Genomic DNA, 15,000 nt, shown 5'->3' with positions numbered 1-15,000 from the left:
CCAAATGGTGGCTTGACCTAAAACTCCATGTTTGTGACATGAAGCTTATAGTGTCCACATTACCAAATGGTGGCTTGACCTAAAACTCCATGTTTGTGACTTGAAGCTTACAGTCTCCACATTACCAAATGGTGGCTTGACCTAAAACTCCATGTTTGTGACTTGAAGCTTACAGTCTCCACATTACCAAATGGTGGCTTGACCAAAAACTCCATGTTTGTGACATGAAGCTTATAGTGTCCACATTACCAAATGGTGGCTTGACCTAAAACTCCATGTTTCTGACATGAAGCTTATAGTGTCCACATTACCAAATGGTGGCTTGACCTAAAACTCCATGTTTGTGACATGAAGCTTATAGTGTCCACATTACCAAATGGTGGCTTGACCTAAAACTCCATGTTTGTGACTTGAAGCTTACAGTCTCCACATTACCAAATGGTGGCTTGACCTAAAACTCCATGTTTGTGACATGTAGCTTATAGTCTCCACATTACCAAATGGTGGCTTGACCTAAAACTCCATGTTTGTGACTTGAAGCTTATAGTCTCCACATTACCAAATGGTGGCTTGACCTAAAACTCCATGCGGCGAACAGAAAAACACAAGTGTATCCATCGGATTTCGAGGAAGACCGGCATTTTGAAGTCGACTGATTTAGTTGACCGTCATACGTCGCAGACGACATAAAAACGCGACTGCGTCAGCTCAGAAATTGAATGGTTTTCGAATATTTCAATGCAGTAACTAATGGAATAGAAAACGTGGAAGGTTCAGAACATTCTTATCATGCAAATTAAGAACCAGTCTCCCCGAGGAGTGCATGCGGATACAACACGAGAAATAGCATGTCAAATGTATTTTTGGAAATGAACGAAGGCCTGTCAATTTCACCTCTGAGGACGTCACTCAGTTGTTGCTTGGGGGGAGTTCATTTTGTTTTACATTCTCTCTGGAGCAATGGATCCTCTGGTCCGTGTTTTGCGACCAATAAGTGCGACAATACCAGTTCAATTGTCTGCTCACGCGTAAATTAAGCAACTATAACTCTTACTGTTAATGCTAATTGATCAAATGTGCTGAGGGTCATCAAAACGACTGGTCGGTGTTCAAAGCGGCCGGTTCACCCGAAGTTCGCGTCTGTTGCGAGACGCCACAGCCTTCCCCGATCGCTCGTGTGAAATGCGAAGGTTTAGAGCCGCAAATAACGATGATGATGATGATGATGATGATGATGATGATGATGATGATGATGATGATGATGATGATGATGATGATGACGACGATGTTGCAGTGACGCCAGCCATGATGGTGGAGGCTGACAAGAAGGGACTTAAGGGCGACGACACCAGTAACACGGAGCAGTGTCAAGGTGAGACTTTTCTCTGGCTGATTCTGTCTCTCTTTCTTGGTCTCTCGCTGTGCCTCTGTCTCTGTCTCTCTCTCTCTCTGTCTCTCTCTCTCTCTCTCTCTCCTTTCTCACTCTCTCTCTTTCTCTCTCCCCTCTCTCTCTCTCTCCTTTCTCACTCTCTCTCTCTCTCTCTCTCTCTCCTCTCTCTGTCTGCCTCTCTCTCTCCCCCTCTCTCTCCCCCTCTCTCCCCCCTCTCTCTTCCCCCTTTCTCTCCCCCCCCCCCCCCCCTCTCTCCCCCCCCCCTCTCTCCCCCTCTGTCTCTCTCCGTTTCTAACTGCAATCCCAAGGGCAATATATATGTCCTTCGCTTATGTATTGTCTTCCATCATTACAGCTCGTTTAGTGGCGGTCCTTTATAGCTTCTGTCTTGTCTTCCAGCATTACAGCTCGTTTAGTGGCGGTCCTTTATAGCTTATGTATTGTCTTCCTGCATTACAGCTCGTTTAGTGGCGGTCCTTTATAGCTTCTGTATTGTCTTCCTGCATTACAGCTCGTTTAGTGGCGGTCCTTTATAGCTTCTGTATTGTCTTCCTGCATTACAGCTCGTTTAGTGGCGGTCCTTTATAGCTTCTGTATTGTCTTCCAGCATTACAGCTCGTTTAGTGGCGGTCCTTTATAGCTTATGTATTTGTCTTCCTGCATTACAGCTCGTTTAGTGGCGGTCCTTTATAGCTTCTGTATTGTCTTCCAGCATTACAGCTCGTTTAGTGGCGGTCCTTTATAGCTTCTGTATTGTCTTCCTGCATTACAGCTCGTTTAGTGGCGGTCCTTTATAGCTTATGTATTGTCTTCCATCATTACAGCTCGTTTAGTGGCGGTCCTTTATAGCTTCTGTATTGTCTTCCATCATTACAGCTCGTTTAGTGGCGGTCCTTTATAGCTTCTGTCTTGTCTTCCAGCATTACAGCTCGTTTAGTGGCGGTCCTTTATAGCTTCTGTATTGTCTTCCAGCATTACAGCTCGTTTAGTGGCGGTCCTTTATAGCTTCTGTCTTGTCTTCCAGCATTACAGCTCGTTTAGTGGCGGTCCTTTATAGCTTATGTCTTGTCTTCCATCCTTACAGCTCGTTTAGTGGCGGTCCTTTATAGCTTATGTATTGTATTCCAGCATTACAGCTCGTTTAGTGACGGTCCTTTATAGCTTCTGTATTGTCTTCCAGCATTACAGCTCGTTTAGTGGCGGTCCTTTATAGCTTATGTCTTGTCTTCCAGCATTACAGCTCGTTTAGTGGCGGTCCTTTATAGCTTCTGTATTGTCTTCCATCATTACAGCTCGTTTAGTGGCGGTCCTTTATAGCTTATGTATTGTCTTCCATCATTACAGCTCGTTTAGTGGCGGTCCTTTATAGCTTTGACCGACTCAAATCCAAGTCCTCGAACGTGAGACGTGTTTCTTTGTGTCATACGGCTTCTGATTCGCGTAAACGGAAACACCGGGTTTAACGCCGTTCAAAGCTGTACTCGAATGCTTCTTGACTTACATTGTTACATTCTTGATCTTATACAAACGTTTCTTCTGCTGTCAAGCGTGTCCAGGTAGGGAGGTCATTCACTGACCATTACCTGTGTCTGCAGGTGTGTGAAGCTGACCACAGAACTATAGAGATGTGTGTTGTATCTATAGGTGTGTGAAGCTGACCACAGAACTATAGAGATGTGTGTTGTAAGCTGACCACAGTACTATAGAGATGTGTGTCGTGTCTATAGGTGTGTGAAGCTGACCACAGAACTATAGATGTGTATTGTGGTTTGCAGTGTGTCCAGATGGGGAGGAGGTCAGTTGCTGTGACCAGGACCTGTGTCTACAGGTGTGTGCAGCCGACCCCAGCGCCACCTGTCGGGTCAACCCGTGTGGGGGATGCTCGGCCGTCTTCTACAACGCCGACAACAACGTCGTCAACTGCGAACAAGGTATTCACCTGGGGCTTTTTCCTTAGGTGTTAGTATTCACATAATAAGCCCTCAGATAGCTTCCAAAGTTACAACATACATGTCTGCGTTACAATTAATGCTACCCCGCAGGAGGACTACCTTCATTTTGCTAAAGGAAGTGTTTTAAAAGCTCAGTTAAATGTCGTAGAATCGGCAAAGAAAGAGAACTCTTTGTGTGGGTTGCATTGGATAGCTTCCCTTGACTAACTTACCTTCTTTGTGCACAGTTTGTTTTCCTCGATCACAGTTTGGCGGTTTTGATTGTTCAGTGAATGTAAGTGTTGTATTGTTTGGCTCACCTAGTAACCAGTGAGTCTTGGCTCACCTAGTAACCAGTGAGTCTTGGCTCACCTGGTAACCAGTGAGTCTTGGCTCACCTAGTAACCAGTGAGTCTTGGCTCACCTAGTAACCAGTGAGTCTTGGCTCACCTAGTAACCAGTGAGTCTTAGTACTGAGCAGCGTGCGTCTGTATGGACGAGCGGCTGGCCGTCCGTCCGTCTGGCCGTGAATAAAGAACTTAAAGTTGAGATTTTCTCAGACGCTTTTGAAGCTATTTTGAAATGTGCACACGTCCAGGGTTTGATGACCAGTTTGGTTGATCTTGACATTGAAGTGGAAGCTAAGTGAGCACCCTTCATTAACCTGACCTTATCTTGTGTGTATCTTCTTCGGCCAGTTAAAGGACCGATAGCTCCAAGTTCAAGTCAAGTTTGGTTTTGTCTATAATTCATTTAATTTCTTTGGCAAAGCGTAGTCTGGTGAGACGATGCTTGGTGCGCTCTGTGTCAGTATGTGGATGCGTTGCAGTGCCTTGTGGGACTGTAAAGGCCTATCCTTGTGTGACTGTAGAGTCCTATCGTTGAACGACAGTCTCTGCTGCAGATTGACCAGGTGAAGCTGGAGGGCTGATATAAAGGACAACTCCCGGGAACATGCCCCTAATGGTTGAACCGCGAGGGCGTTAAATAACACAATCATCGTTTTCGACCATTTTGCTTTTTTCAAAGTTTTATTCTTAACTTTTCTTCAAACCAATCTATTTCTTTGCCATCCAGGGCTGACAGACTGCCAGTTACGCCGCCAGGGGGCGCTGCTATCACGGTACAAATATGGCGTCGTCTCCATGGCAACGGAGATTAGAAGTCAGAAGATGGTGCCGGGAACAAGGATGGCTGGTTCCGACAAGGGGCAAGTGCCCTACATTGTGGATGGTGAGTGTGTCTTATTGTCTGTCTGGCTGGCTGGTTGGCTGGCTGTCTTTCTGTCTGTCTGTCTATCTGTCTGTCTGTCTGTCTGTCTGTCTATCTGTCTGTCTGTCTGTCTGTCTGTCTAACTAGTTCAAACAAAGGACAGGTGCCCTACATTCTGGATGGTGAGCTGGTTTTTTGGCTGAGCTGTCTGTCTGTCTGTCCGTCCGTCCGTCTTGATCGTCTGTTTGGTAGCCCCCTCCCCACCGCATCCCAAGCTTCTCAGTGCCGCCTCAACCCCCCCCCACTCCCATGTTGCAGGGGTGCCCTCCAAGTGCCAGTTGTTGCCCGATACGGGCACGTGCCGGGCACACGTCACCCAGTGGTTCTACAACGTGACGTCACAACGCTGTGAGGTCTTCGTCTACGGCTTGTGCGGGGGAAACGAGAACCGCTTTCACACTGTGGACGAATGCTACGAACATTGTGAGTAGATGTACGCATGCGTAGCTGAATTGTCGCGGTAATTGCAGTGAATGAGTACTGGCGAAGATTGCGCTACGCATTCTGCCGTCCGCCATGTTTCAATATAATACGAAGTCAAAAATGCGAATAATGGCGTCACTTAAAAATTCTGTCACTTCCTTTGCATGTCTCCCCAAGAACTGACAAAGAATTTGGAGAACGAAGTTTGTCTCGTTGACTTCGTCACATGGAAAACACATCCTCTTAAGGTCACCGCTAGGCTGTGCAGGTATCAGTATCGTATATCATTAAGCAGTTTAATTCCAGATCATGGGAGCATTGTAAGAAAAGTTTGTGATTGTATTATTGTTAATTCCAGACGCAATAAGCTGGTCCAGTACTGTCTCGCAGTTTCTGTGATTTCATCCGTGATTCAAATTTTAAACGAAAGCTTGATATAATTAAATACCCTGTCTGTCTGTCTGTCTGTCTGTCTGTCTGGATGTATGAATGTTTTATTGTCTGTCTGTCCATATCGGTTTATGAATGTTCGCCTCTCTGTGCATTGTAACCAATCGAGAATCAAAATGTTACAGAAAGGAAGAACATGTGGAAATTCAACAAAGTTTACGTGGTCATGGTTGTTGTCATGTTGTTGTTTTTTCAGGCAACCCGGAAGCAAGCCCTTGTTTTGTAAGTACCAACATTGCTATTGTTTCTGTTACGCTGTTATTATGATTTATCACATGGAAGATATAACCCCTACGCGCGTGCGCGTCATGCTTGTGTGTGTGTGTGTGTGTGTGTGTGTGTGTGTGTGTGACATTGTGTGTGTATGTGACATTGTGTGTGTGTGTGTGTGTGTGTGTGTGTGCGCGCGCGCGCGCGCGCGCGCCCAGTGTGTACATGCGTGTGTTTGTGTGGGTGTGTTTGAGTGTATGCGCTTGCGTGCGTGCTTCCCCGCATTTGATTGGACAAAGTGAGACGGGAGAGAGCCAATTAGCCTAGAACCGGGAGAGACAGAGAAATAGAGAATGATTCTCCATTCATAAGCTTAGTTGGTGAGGCGCCATCCCACCAGAAATCAGTCATGTGCCCATGTGAAGATGATGCCCAGACCTTCTATTCCTTGGTCATCACAGTTGTGTGTTTGACTGGATATTGACCCGGGAAGGAACACCGTGGTGATTATAACTGGATGATGTCAAGGGAAGTAACTCCGTGGTGACTGTGACTTAATGTTGTGAAAGGAAGTCACTCCGTTATGTGTTTACTGGATTTTGACAGGGAAGTTACTCCATTGTGCGTTTGACTGGATGTTGACACGGGAAGTAACTCCGTTATGTGTTTGACTGGATGTTGACAAGGGGAGTAACTCCGTTGTGTTTGAATGTGACTTGTCAAGGGGAGTAACTCAGCTGTGATTGTTACTCGATGTTGTCAATGGAAGTAACTCCGTTTTGCGTTTGACTAAATATTGATAGTGATTTTGATTGTGATTTTGACTGGATGATGACAGGGGAAGTAACACCGTTGTGATTTTGACTGGTTGTTGACAGGGGAAGTAACACCGTTGTGATTTTTGTTGCGACCCATCTCGTCATCGGCGCTTTTCCGGAAATGACCTGCGCTTTGTTGGAATTCCAACAATGGCCACCATTGTAGGAATTCCAACTTTGCGCTACGCGATTCTAGAAATGTACCGCGCGCATAGTGAGAATTCTGCTCTTTCTTAGAATGCGATGTAAAATGATGCAAGTCATGATGGCCTATGATGATCCTTGTGTTTTAAAGTGATCAATGCTTAGTCTTGAAAAAGCAGATGCATTGTATAACGCACCATATCAACCGAATTACAAAAAGCAAAAACACTTTTGATAACTTCGGCGGGCTGTAACAACACAGTTCAACGACCCATCCCACTCGACCAAAACGCACCAATTTTACGTAATTTTTAACGTTTCAGATCTTACATTTTACAACAACAAAAACACAACAAGAGTGTTCCGATATAACTTTTCACTCAGTGGTAACTATCGATTGTAATATTTTTTTACCCAGCCCTTAACTGATTAAACTCACACAGTCTCTCTGGGCTGCAGAGACAGCATTACGTCCCTTCGCTGAGTAGGCTCTTGTCACTGCATGGTAATCTAGGCTCTTGAAACGTAGTGTGCAAGTCTGTGCGCTATATTGATGTGATTGATTGTTGCAAAATGTTGATTCAAATTAAAGATGATTTCAACCTGTTGTAACAAACTAATACTCTACTCTGAGAAAAACATCATTGTGTTCAAAATAGATCGAGACAGCAGCAACTAGCTAGCTGCATGCGCTGAGTGTCACTGACAGAATTGTTACACAGTGTACCCCGGCCCACACCCCCAATTCAAGACTTCCCCTGTATAAGACCTTGCTTTTTCATATACCTTATTCATGACCTGTGAAAAGGGTATACTTTTTTGTGCCAGTTGAAGGGTTGCCATTTCTAGAACGAGGCAGCTCGTTTCCGGAAATGCGGCGCTTTGTTGGAAATCAAGTGAGGTTTCGGGAAATCCCGATTTTTCCAACTCTGCCCCGGATTCTTACTTTGCGCCCAACAATTTTGACTGGTTGTTGACAGGCGGTGCCATGCAAGGGGAAGGTGTGTCAGGTGTCTCACACACAGAACTGTTTCTCCGGACACTGCGGCCAGGCCGGAACGTGTGGAGGTCAGTGGTCATGTCTGTCAGTCTCTGTCCCCCGAGTGGGGTCAGTGTGTGTCAGTGTAGTCTGTGTAGTGATATACTCTGTCCGTCTGTGTTTGTTTGGGGGGGGGGTGTTATCGTGTTTTGATTGAGGATTTGTCTGTGTGTAGAGTCGTTTAAGTGTAAATGTGTGTGTGTGGGGGGGGGGGGGGCGGGGGGGTGTTTCTGTGCGTGTGTCTGTGTGTCACAGTGTGCGAGTGTGTGTGTGTGTGTGTCTGTGTGTGTGTGTGTGTGTGTGTGTGTGTGTGTGTATGTGTGCGCGTCCCGTGTGCTCATGTGCGGTGCGAATGTGTGTGCCGGCCACAGTGTAAATGAATATATTTAAGTTCAGAGTCTCCTCAGTGAACATTTCGTTTTCGTTTTTCAGCGAATAACGGAGACCACGTGGTGCGCGATGTATATGTCCCACAATGCACCAACAATGGCGGCTACAGCCTGCGGCAGTGTCACGATCACCTGTGTTGGTGTGTCCTGTCGGACGGTTCCTACAACCAGGGGCTCACCTCAGATATCACTTCACTGCAGTGTACCCTTCAAGGTGGGTTTATGGCTGGCTAGTTGGCTGGCTAGCTGGCTGGCTAGTTGGCTGGCTGTGGGGATATGACCGGGGATGGCCACATCTCACTAGCCCGCCCTAACGTTCACTACCCCGTGCTTACATGGCTTTGAAAAATCAACAGTACCACAAAGTTGTTTTACATTTGACCAGAATGTTTACTGGCTGATCGGGCGAGGTGTGCAAAACGGTTTCTACTCATCTGTACCCGCCTCTGGCGATTGGGCGGCTGATTTGGCCATCCCTGTCTGTCTGTTGTTCATCTGTTACAGTTGTAGACCTAGGGATAGAGGTTGCAGGTAATGTTGTGTCCATGAGTGGTAACGCACTTGCGCTCGGAAGCGAGAGGTTGCGTGTTCGACCCTGGGTCAGGCCGCAATTTTCTCCCCCCTTTCCTAACCTAGGTGGTGGGTTCAAGTGCTAGTCTTTCGGATGAGACGAAAAACCGAGGTCCCTTCGTGTACACTACATTGGGGTGTGCACGTTAAAGATCCCACGATTGACAAAAGGGTCTTTCCTGGCAAAATTGTATAGGCATAGATAAAAATGTCCACCAAATACCCGTTTGACTTGGAATAAAGGCCGTGAAAGGTGAATGCTCGCCTAATAGGCTACTGAGCTTTACTGGCCGATGTGAATGCGTTATATATTGTGTGTAAAAAATGTCTGTCTGTCTGTAAAAAATTCCATTTCAAACGGCAGAAATTAATATGTAAGCGCCTAGGGCTATATCTAGATTAGGCGCATAAAAATGATCACAATAATAATAATAATGAGTAAACGTTGGATAAACTTACCTTTTGTATTTTTATGTCTATATGTGTCCAATTCAGCGGCATCGGCTGTCTGACGATCAGTGCTTGCTTATGTCCATGCCTGTTTGCATTTGTTTGTTTCCATATGAGTCTCTGGTTGTATCCATGGTCGTCTGTTTGTGTGTTTGTGTTTGAGCGCCTGACTGCCTGTGTTAATACATATTCATGATTGTCTCTGTTTTTATGTATGCGCGTCTTTTATCTATCTATGTTTGCGTCTCTGTCTGGCTTGCTGGCTGGCTGGCTGGCTGGCTGGCTGCTTGTTTTTATCCCTGGGTAAGTCTATGTTTTTGTCATTGTAGCAGTGTTCTTTGATAATCATGTAACTGATCAGATTGTTGTTGTTGTTGTTGTTGTAAAAAAACAAAGACATTGCGCATTCCTTGATGTGGTGTGCTTGTTGTCTGCCACAGGCCCCGTCACAGATGGGAAGGTTGGAGCCAGCGAGCCAGTGGGTGAGGATATGATCACTTTTCTCAAACAAGACATTTAACTATCAATAAAATGGCAGTTTCAACATGTATGGCCTCGGCAATTCCAGTATTCAGAACTAATAACTGTTGTTAAAATTCAGCATTAACGAGTAGAACTATATCTGTTGTTGTTGCTTAAAATGTATCACCGAAATGTTAAACGATTTGTGCATTATCCAAACGTTTCCATCATTTATCACTTAACCAAATTGAAAGCATGTATCACTAAAACTGTTCAGCATTTAAGACCAAAACATTTTCTGTAGATAAGATGAGCGGAAGGGGGGGGGGGGGTGTCCACTGCAGTCGCGTCTATTAATAATTATAATTTTCTTGAATTTCTTTGAAGCTAGAGCATAGCTTTGGCAGTTAATGTTTTTTATGCTTTTTATTTATGTGTGTGTGTGTGTGTGTGTGTGTGTGTGTGTGTGTGTGCGCGCGCATGTGTTTGTGTGTGTGCGTGCGTGTGTGTGTATGTTTATGTGTGTATGTGTGTGTGTGTGTGTGTGTGTGTGTGTGTGTGTGTGTGTGTGTGTGTGTGTGTGTGTTTAATATATAAAAGAAAGATGACTTGTTTTCGATTCATGTTACTTACTCGTATAACGAAGGTGAGTCATGTGAGCACTTGCTTATCTTGTGCCAGAGTGCCCGAGCAATACCAGCAGTGCCCGTGTGGAGTGCATGGACCGGTGTAAGGACGCGGTGTGCCCGGGGCACCCTGATGCCCGCTGTGTCATCGACCTGTGTGCCTGTCAATCCAGTTTCGTCGGGCAAGACGGACGTCTGGTCGTGTGCAAAGGTACGGTGGTCGTCATATGGGGAGAAAAGGAGGTCGAAGGTGTGGGTGTGTGTGTGTTGGTGTATGTGTGTACGTGGGTGTGTGTGTTTGTGTTTTACTAACTCTCTCTCTCTTTCTCTCTTTCTCTCTCTCTCTTTCTCTTTCTCTTTCTCTCTCTCTCTCTCTCGCTCTCTCTCTCTTTCTCTCTCTTTCTTTCTTTCTCTTTCTTTCTTTCTCTCTCTCTCTCTCGCTCTCTCTCTCTCTCTCTCTCTCTCTCTCTCTCTCTCTCTCTCTCTCTCTCTCTCTCTCTCTCTCTCTCTCTCTCTCTCTCTCTCTCTCGCTCTCTGGTAAATTTTACATTAGGATCATAACGTTTTCAGGAGATGCGTGCCAGACAGATGTATTCACACGAGCTGAAAAGAATTGTCCATGTAAGTAATTTATTCCCTTGTGTTCTCTTTATTTTATCCTGTATTTGTTATTACGATTCGATCATGTGACCGAACTGCACTAAGGTCATAGCTTTAGAATTGCCCTCAACACGATGGGCAGTTCTCAATAGACGTTAGAATTGCCCTCAACACGATGGGCAGTTCTCAATAGACGTTAGAATTGCCCTCAACACGATGGGCAGTTCTCAATAGACGTTAGAATTGCCCTCAACACGATGGGCAGTTCTCAATAGACGTTAGAATTGCCCTCAACACGATGGGCAGTTCTCAACAGACGTTAGAATTGCCCTCAACACGATGGGCAGTTCTCAACAGACGTTAGAATTGCCCTCAACACGATGGGCAGTTCTCAACAGACGTTAGAATTGCCCTCAACACGATGGGCAGTTCTCAACAGACGTTAGAATTGCCCTCAACACGATGGGCAGTTCTCAACAGACGTTAGAATTGCCCTCAACACGATGGGCAGTTCTCAACAGACGTTAGAATTGCCCTCAACACGATGGGCAGTTCTCAACAGACGTTAGAATTGCCCGCAACACGATGGGCAGTTCTCAATAGACGTTAGAATTGCCCGCAACACGATGGGCAGTTCTCAACAGACGTTAGAATTGCCCTCAACACGATGGGCAGTTCTCAATAGACGTTAGAATTGCCCTCAACACGATGGGCAGTTCTCAATAGACGTTAGAATTGCCCGCAACACGATGGGCAGTTCTCAATAGACGTTAGAATTGCCCTCAACACGATGGGCAGTTCTCAATAGACGTTAGAATTGCCCTCAACACGATGGGCAGTTCTCAATAGACGTTAGAATTGCCCTCAACACGATGGGCAGTTCTCAATAGACGTTAGAATTGCCCGCAACACGATGGGCAGTTCTCAATAGACGTTAGAATTGCCCTCAACACGACGGGCAGTTCTCAACAGACGTTAGAATTGCCCTCAACACGATGGGCAGTTCTCAACAGACGTTAGAATTGCCCTCAACACGTGACGATGGGCAGTTCTCAACAGACGTTAGAATTGCCCGCAACACGATGGGCAGTTCTCAATAGACGTTAGAATTGCCCTCAACACGATGGGCAGTTCTCAATAGACGTTAGAATTGCCCTCAACACGATGGGCAGTTCTCAATAGACGTTAGAATTGCCCTCAACACGATGGGCAGTTAGTTCTCAATAGACGTTAGAATTGCCCTCAACACGATGGGCAGTTCTCAATAGACGTTAGAATTGCCCTCAACACGATGGGCAGTTCTCAATAGACGTTAGAATTGCCCTCAACACGATGGGCAGTTCTCAACAGACGTTAGAATTGCCCTCAACACGATGGGCAGTTCTCAACAAACGTTAGAATTGCCCTCAACACGATGGGCAGTTCTCAACAGACGTTAGAATTGCCCTCAACACGATGGGCAGTTCTCAACAGACGTTAGAATTGCCCTCAACACGATGGGCAGTTCTCAACAGACGTTAGAATTGCCCTCAACACGATGGGCAGTTCTCAACAGACGTTAGAATTGCCCTCAACACGATGGGCAGTTCTCAACAGACGTTAGAATTGCCCTCAACACGATGGGCAGTTCTCAACAGACGTTAGAATTGCCCTCAACACGATGGGCAGTTCTCAACAGACGTTAGAATTGCCCTCAACACGATGGGCAGTTCTCAACAGACGTTAGAATTGCCCTCAACACGATGGGCAGTTCTCAACAGACGTTAGAATTGCCCTCAACGCGATGGGCAGTTCTCAATAGACGTTAGAATTGCCCTCAACGCGATGGGCAGTTCTCAATAGACGTTAGAATTGCCCTCAACACGATGGGCAGTTCTCAATAGACGTTAGAATTGCCCTCAACACGATGGGCAGTTCTCAATAGACGTTAGAATTGCCCTCAACACGATGGGCAGTTCTCAATACACGTTAGAATTGCCCTCAACACGGTGGGCAGTTCTCAATAGACGTTAGAATTGCCCTCAACACGAAGGGCAGTTCTCAATAGACGTTAGAATTGCCCTGAACACGATGGGCAGTTCTCAATAGACGTTAGAATTGCCCTGAACACGTTGAGCAGTTCTCAATAGACGTTAGAATTCACCGCAACACGATGGGCAGTTCTCAATAGACGTTAGAATTGCCCTCAACACGATGGGCAGTTCTCAATAGACGTTAGAATTGCCCGCAACACGATGGGCAGTTCTCAATAGACGTTAGAATTGCCCTCAACACGACGGGCAGTTCTCAATAGACGTTAGAATTGCCCTCAACACGACGGGCAGTTCTCAATAGACGTTAGAATTGCCCTCAACACGACGGGCAGTTAGTTCTCAATACACGAATTCCGGGAGTAACTGTGCCGGGTTTGTTTGTGTTGTGAAAGAGTGAATACTCTTGGAAACGTCGAGGCAAGCTTTCCCACGTGACATTATAGGCCAATCACTAGCGAGGGGTGCGTAAGAAAAATACAAATTTTCATTGACTTTCATGCAAGGAGTCAAACACTGCATTTTGTGTACGAATCAGTTCAGGTCTGTCACCTGGCAGGAAAAAGTCGCCCTTGACCAGGCTCACAAGTCATCAGGTCCAGCACGTGAACTAATTACGTCAAAGCCTACATGGAAGTCTATTAGTCTCGGCGACAGGGAGAACTCTTTCTATTTTGGGTACTCTACGTCTAGACATTGTATTTGCTTACGTAAGAACATTGTAAAAGATGACATGTTGGTCCAATTTGGCATACTGCTCACAGCCTTCAGACCCAGACCGTTATCGCGGGTAATGTTAATTACATATTTTGAACTGACAAACCGCATCAAGTTTCGTTTGGCTAGAATGTGAAGGCACCTGTGAGATAGTTGTGTAACGTTTTTAGCTGTTTATATCGTTTTATCCTACATACGTGAGAGAGACACCCGTGAGATAATAATCGTTCAAATCACACGTGTGTATATCATGTAAATGAGGTCATGTCAAGCAAGTCTGGCAGGGACCTGTTTTTCCACTGCTTATGATGTCAAAGTCACCGAGACAAACGTCATTATAGAAACAACAATTGCGCTCACTAATTACCCTCGATGAATCTTTAGAACTAACACGTCACACTTTCAGAGTGACGTTTCTTTGCTTTGACGTATTAGATTGCACGAGGCTTTAGAAGAGATCGAGGTTCTAAAACAAGCGTCTTCAATTTAGCTGCCTCGACTGCAAGATATTTTCAGTAAAATACACGTAAGTACAGTATGTAGGATAAACAGAATACTACATTGCTCGCTGTGTCGTACCAGATTTACACTCGTTGCTTTTTCAAATAGTGAACAGCTCGCTTTCGCTCGCAGTTCAATATTTAAAAAAAACAACCTCGTGTAAATCTGGAAGGACACAGCAAGCCATGTAGTATTCTCTATATCTGCGACAGAAAGACAAATCGTTGCTTTAGCAATGCCGTGACACCTACACTGCCCCCTTTAAGGTCAAATCCAAAAACAGACAGATTGCTAACGTACCAAATCCCACGAGCAAAAAACAAAACAAAACAGGTCAGGCCTATATTACCGTCTAGTTCCACCACACAATTTTCGAAGCGAACCCGCGAATTAGACAGAACAGCCGCCATGGGAACTGGATCGCTCCTCTGATTATGCCTGTCAGTCAAAGCAATCTCGGGACCTGGGTCAGCCAATCACTCACCTGACGTGATGAATATTAACAGTTGAAATGCGTTCACACAACAATCTCACAAGACCCATTGGCCTGCCGGCTCAAGCTGGATATCCATTTTCTCGACATGTCTGTTATCATTTGCTAACAGTCAGCATATTAGAAATAACTTATAGTATCTATAATATACGGTATATGTTTATATGTGCAGCGGACAAGGTGTGCGAGGGTGTTGGTCCCCAGGGCTGCGAGTACAGTGACCCGTGCCGGACAGCCGTGTGTTCAGCCAACCCGTGCGCCGTGTGTGTGTCCGACCCGTGCACCGGACTGGTCAGCTACATGGACACGCTGACCGGCAAACAGGTCAAGCAGCAGGACTGCAACAAGGGTCAGTGGATTGAAGATGTAATGTACAGTAAATGATGCAAAATCGTCCAAAGTAAAGTCTATAACGATCTCCCGAGGGACAAAACAAAAGTGGTCATTATAGACTATGGAAATATTAATCATATTTTTTTTAATTT

At 45.6% G+C, this 15,000-nt stretch overlaps 1 protein-coding gene across 1 annotated transcript in view; it reads left to right on the top strand.

The window, feature by feature from the left end:
* Nucleotides 1-15,000, top strand: part of LOC138948355 (uncharacterized) — a 164,192-nt gene that overhangs the window by 137,261 nt on the left and 11,931 nt on the right. Inside the window, exons 62-72 of the mRNA XM_070319884.1 lie at nucleotides 1,295-1,372; nucleotides 3,166-3,321; nucleotides 4,399-4,554; nucleotides 4,852-5,016; nucleotides 5,663-5,688; nucleotides 7,619-7,706; nucleotides 8,110-8,280; nucleotides 9,527-9,568; nucleotides 10,230-10,385; nucleotides 10,745-10,795; nucleotides 14,688-14,864. Of these exons, the coding sequence (XP_070175985.1) occupies nucleotides 1,295-1,372; nucleotides 3,166-3,321; nucleotides 4,399-4,554; nucleotides 4,852-5,016; nucleotides 5,663-5,688; nucleotides 7,619-7,706; nucleotides 8,110-8,280; nucleotides 9,527-9,568; nucleotides 10,230-10,385; nucleotides 10,745-10,795; nucleotides 14,688-14,864 (1,266 nt within the window). The remainder of the gene's footprint in view (nucleotides 1-1,294; nucleotides 1,373-3,165; nucleotides 3,322-4,398; nucleotides 4,555-4,851; nucleotides 5,017-5,662; nucleotides 5,689-7,618; nucleotides 7,707-8,109; nucleotides 8,281-9,526; nucleotides 9,569-10,229; nucleotides 10,386-10,744; nucleotides 10,796-14,687; nucleotides 14,865-15,000) is intronic.

This window comes from Littorina saxatilis, linkage group LG15 (genome assembly GCF_037325665.1).
Source record: "Littorina saxatilis isolate snail1 linkage group LG15, US_GU_Lsax_2.0, whole genome shotgun sequence".
Lineage (NCBI taxonomy): Eukaryota > Metazoa > Mollusca > Gastropoda > Littorinimorpha > Littorinidae > Littorina > Littorina saxatilis.
The sequence above is the reverse complement of the archived record's forward strand: the minus strand, read 5'-3'. Positions and strand labels throughout refer to the sequence as shown.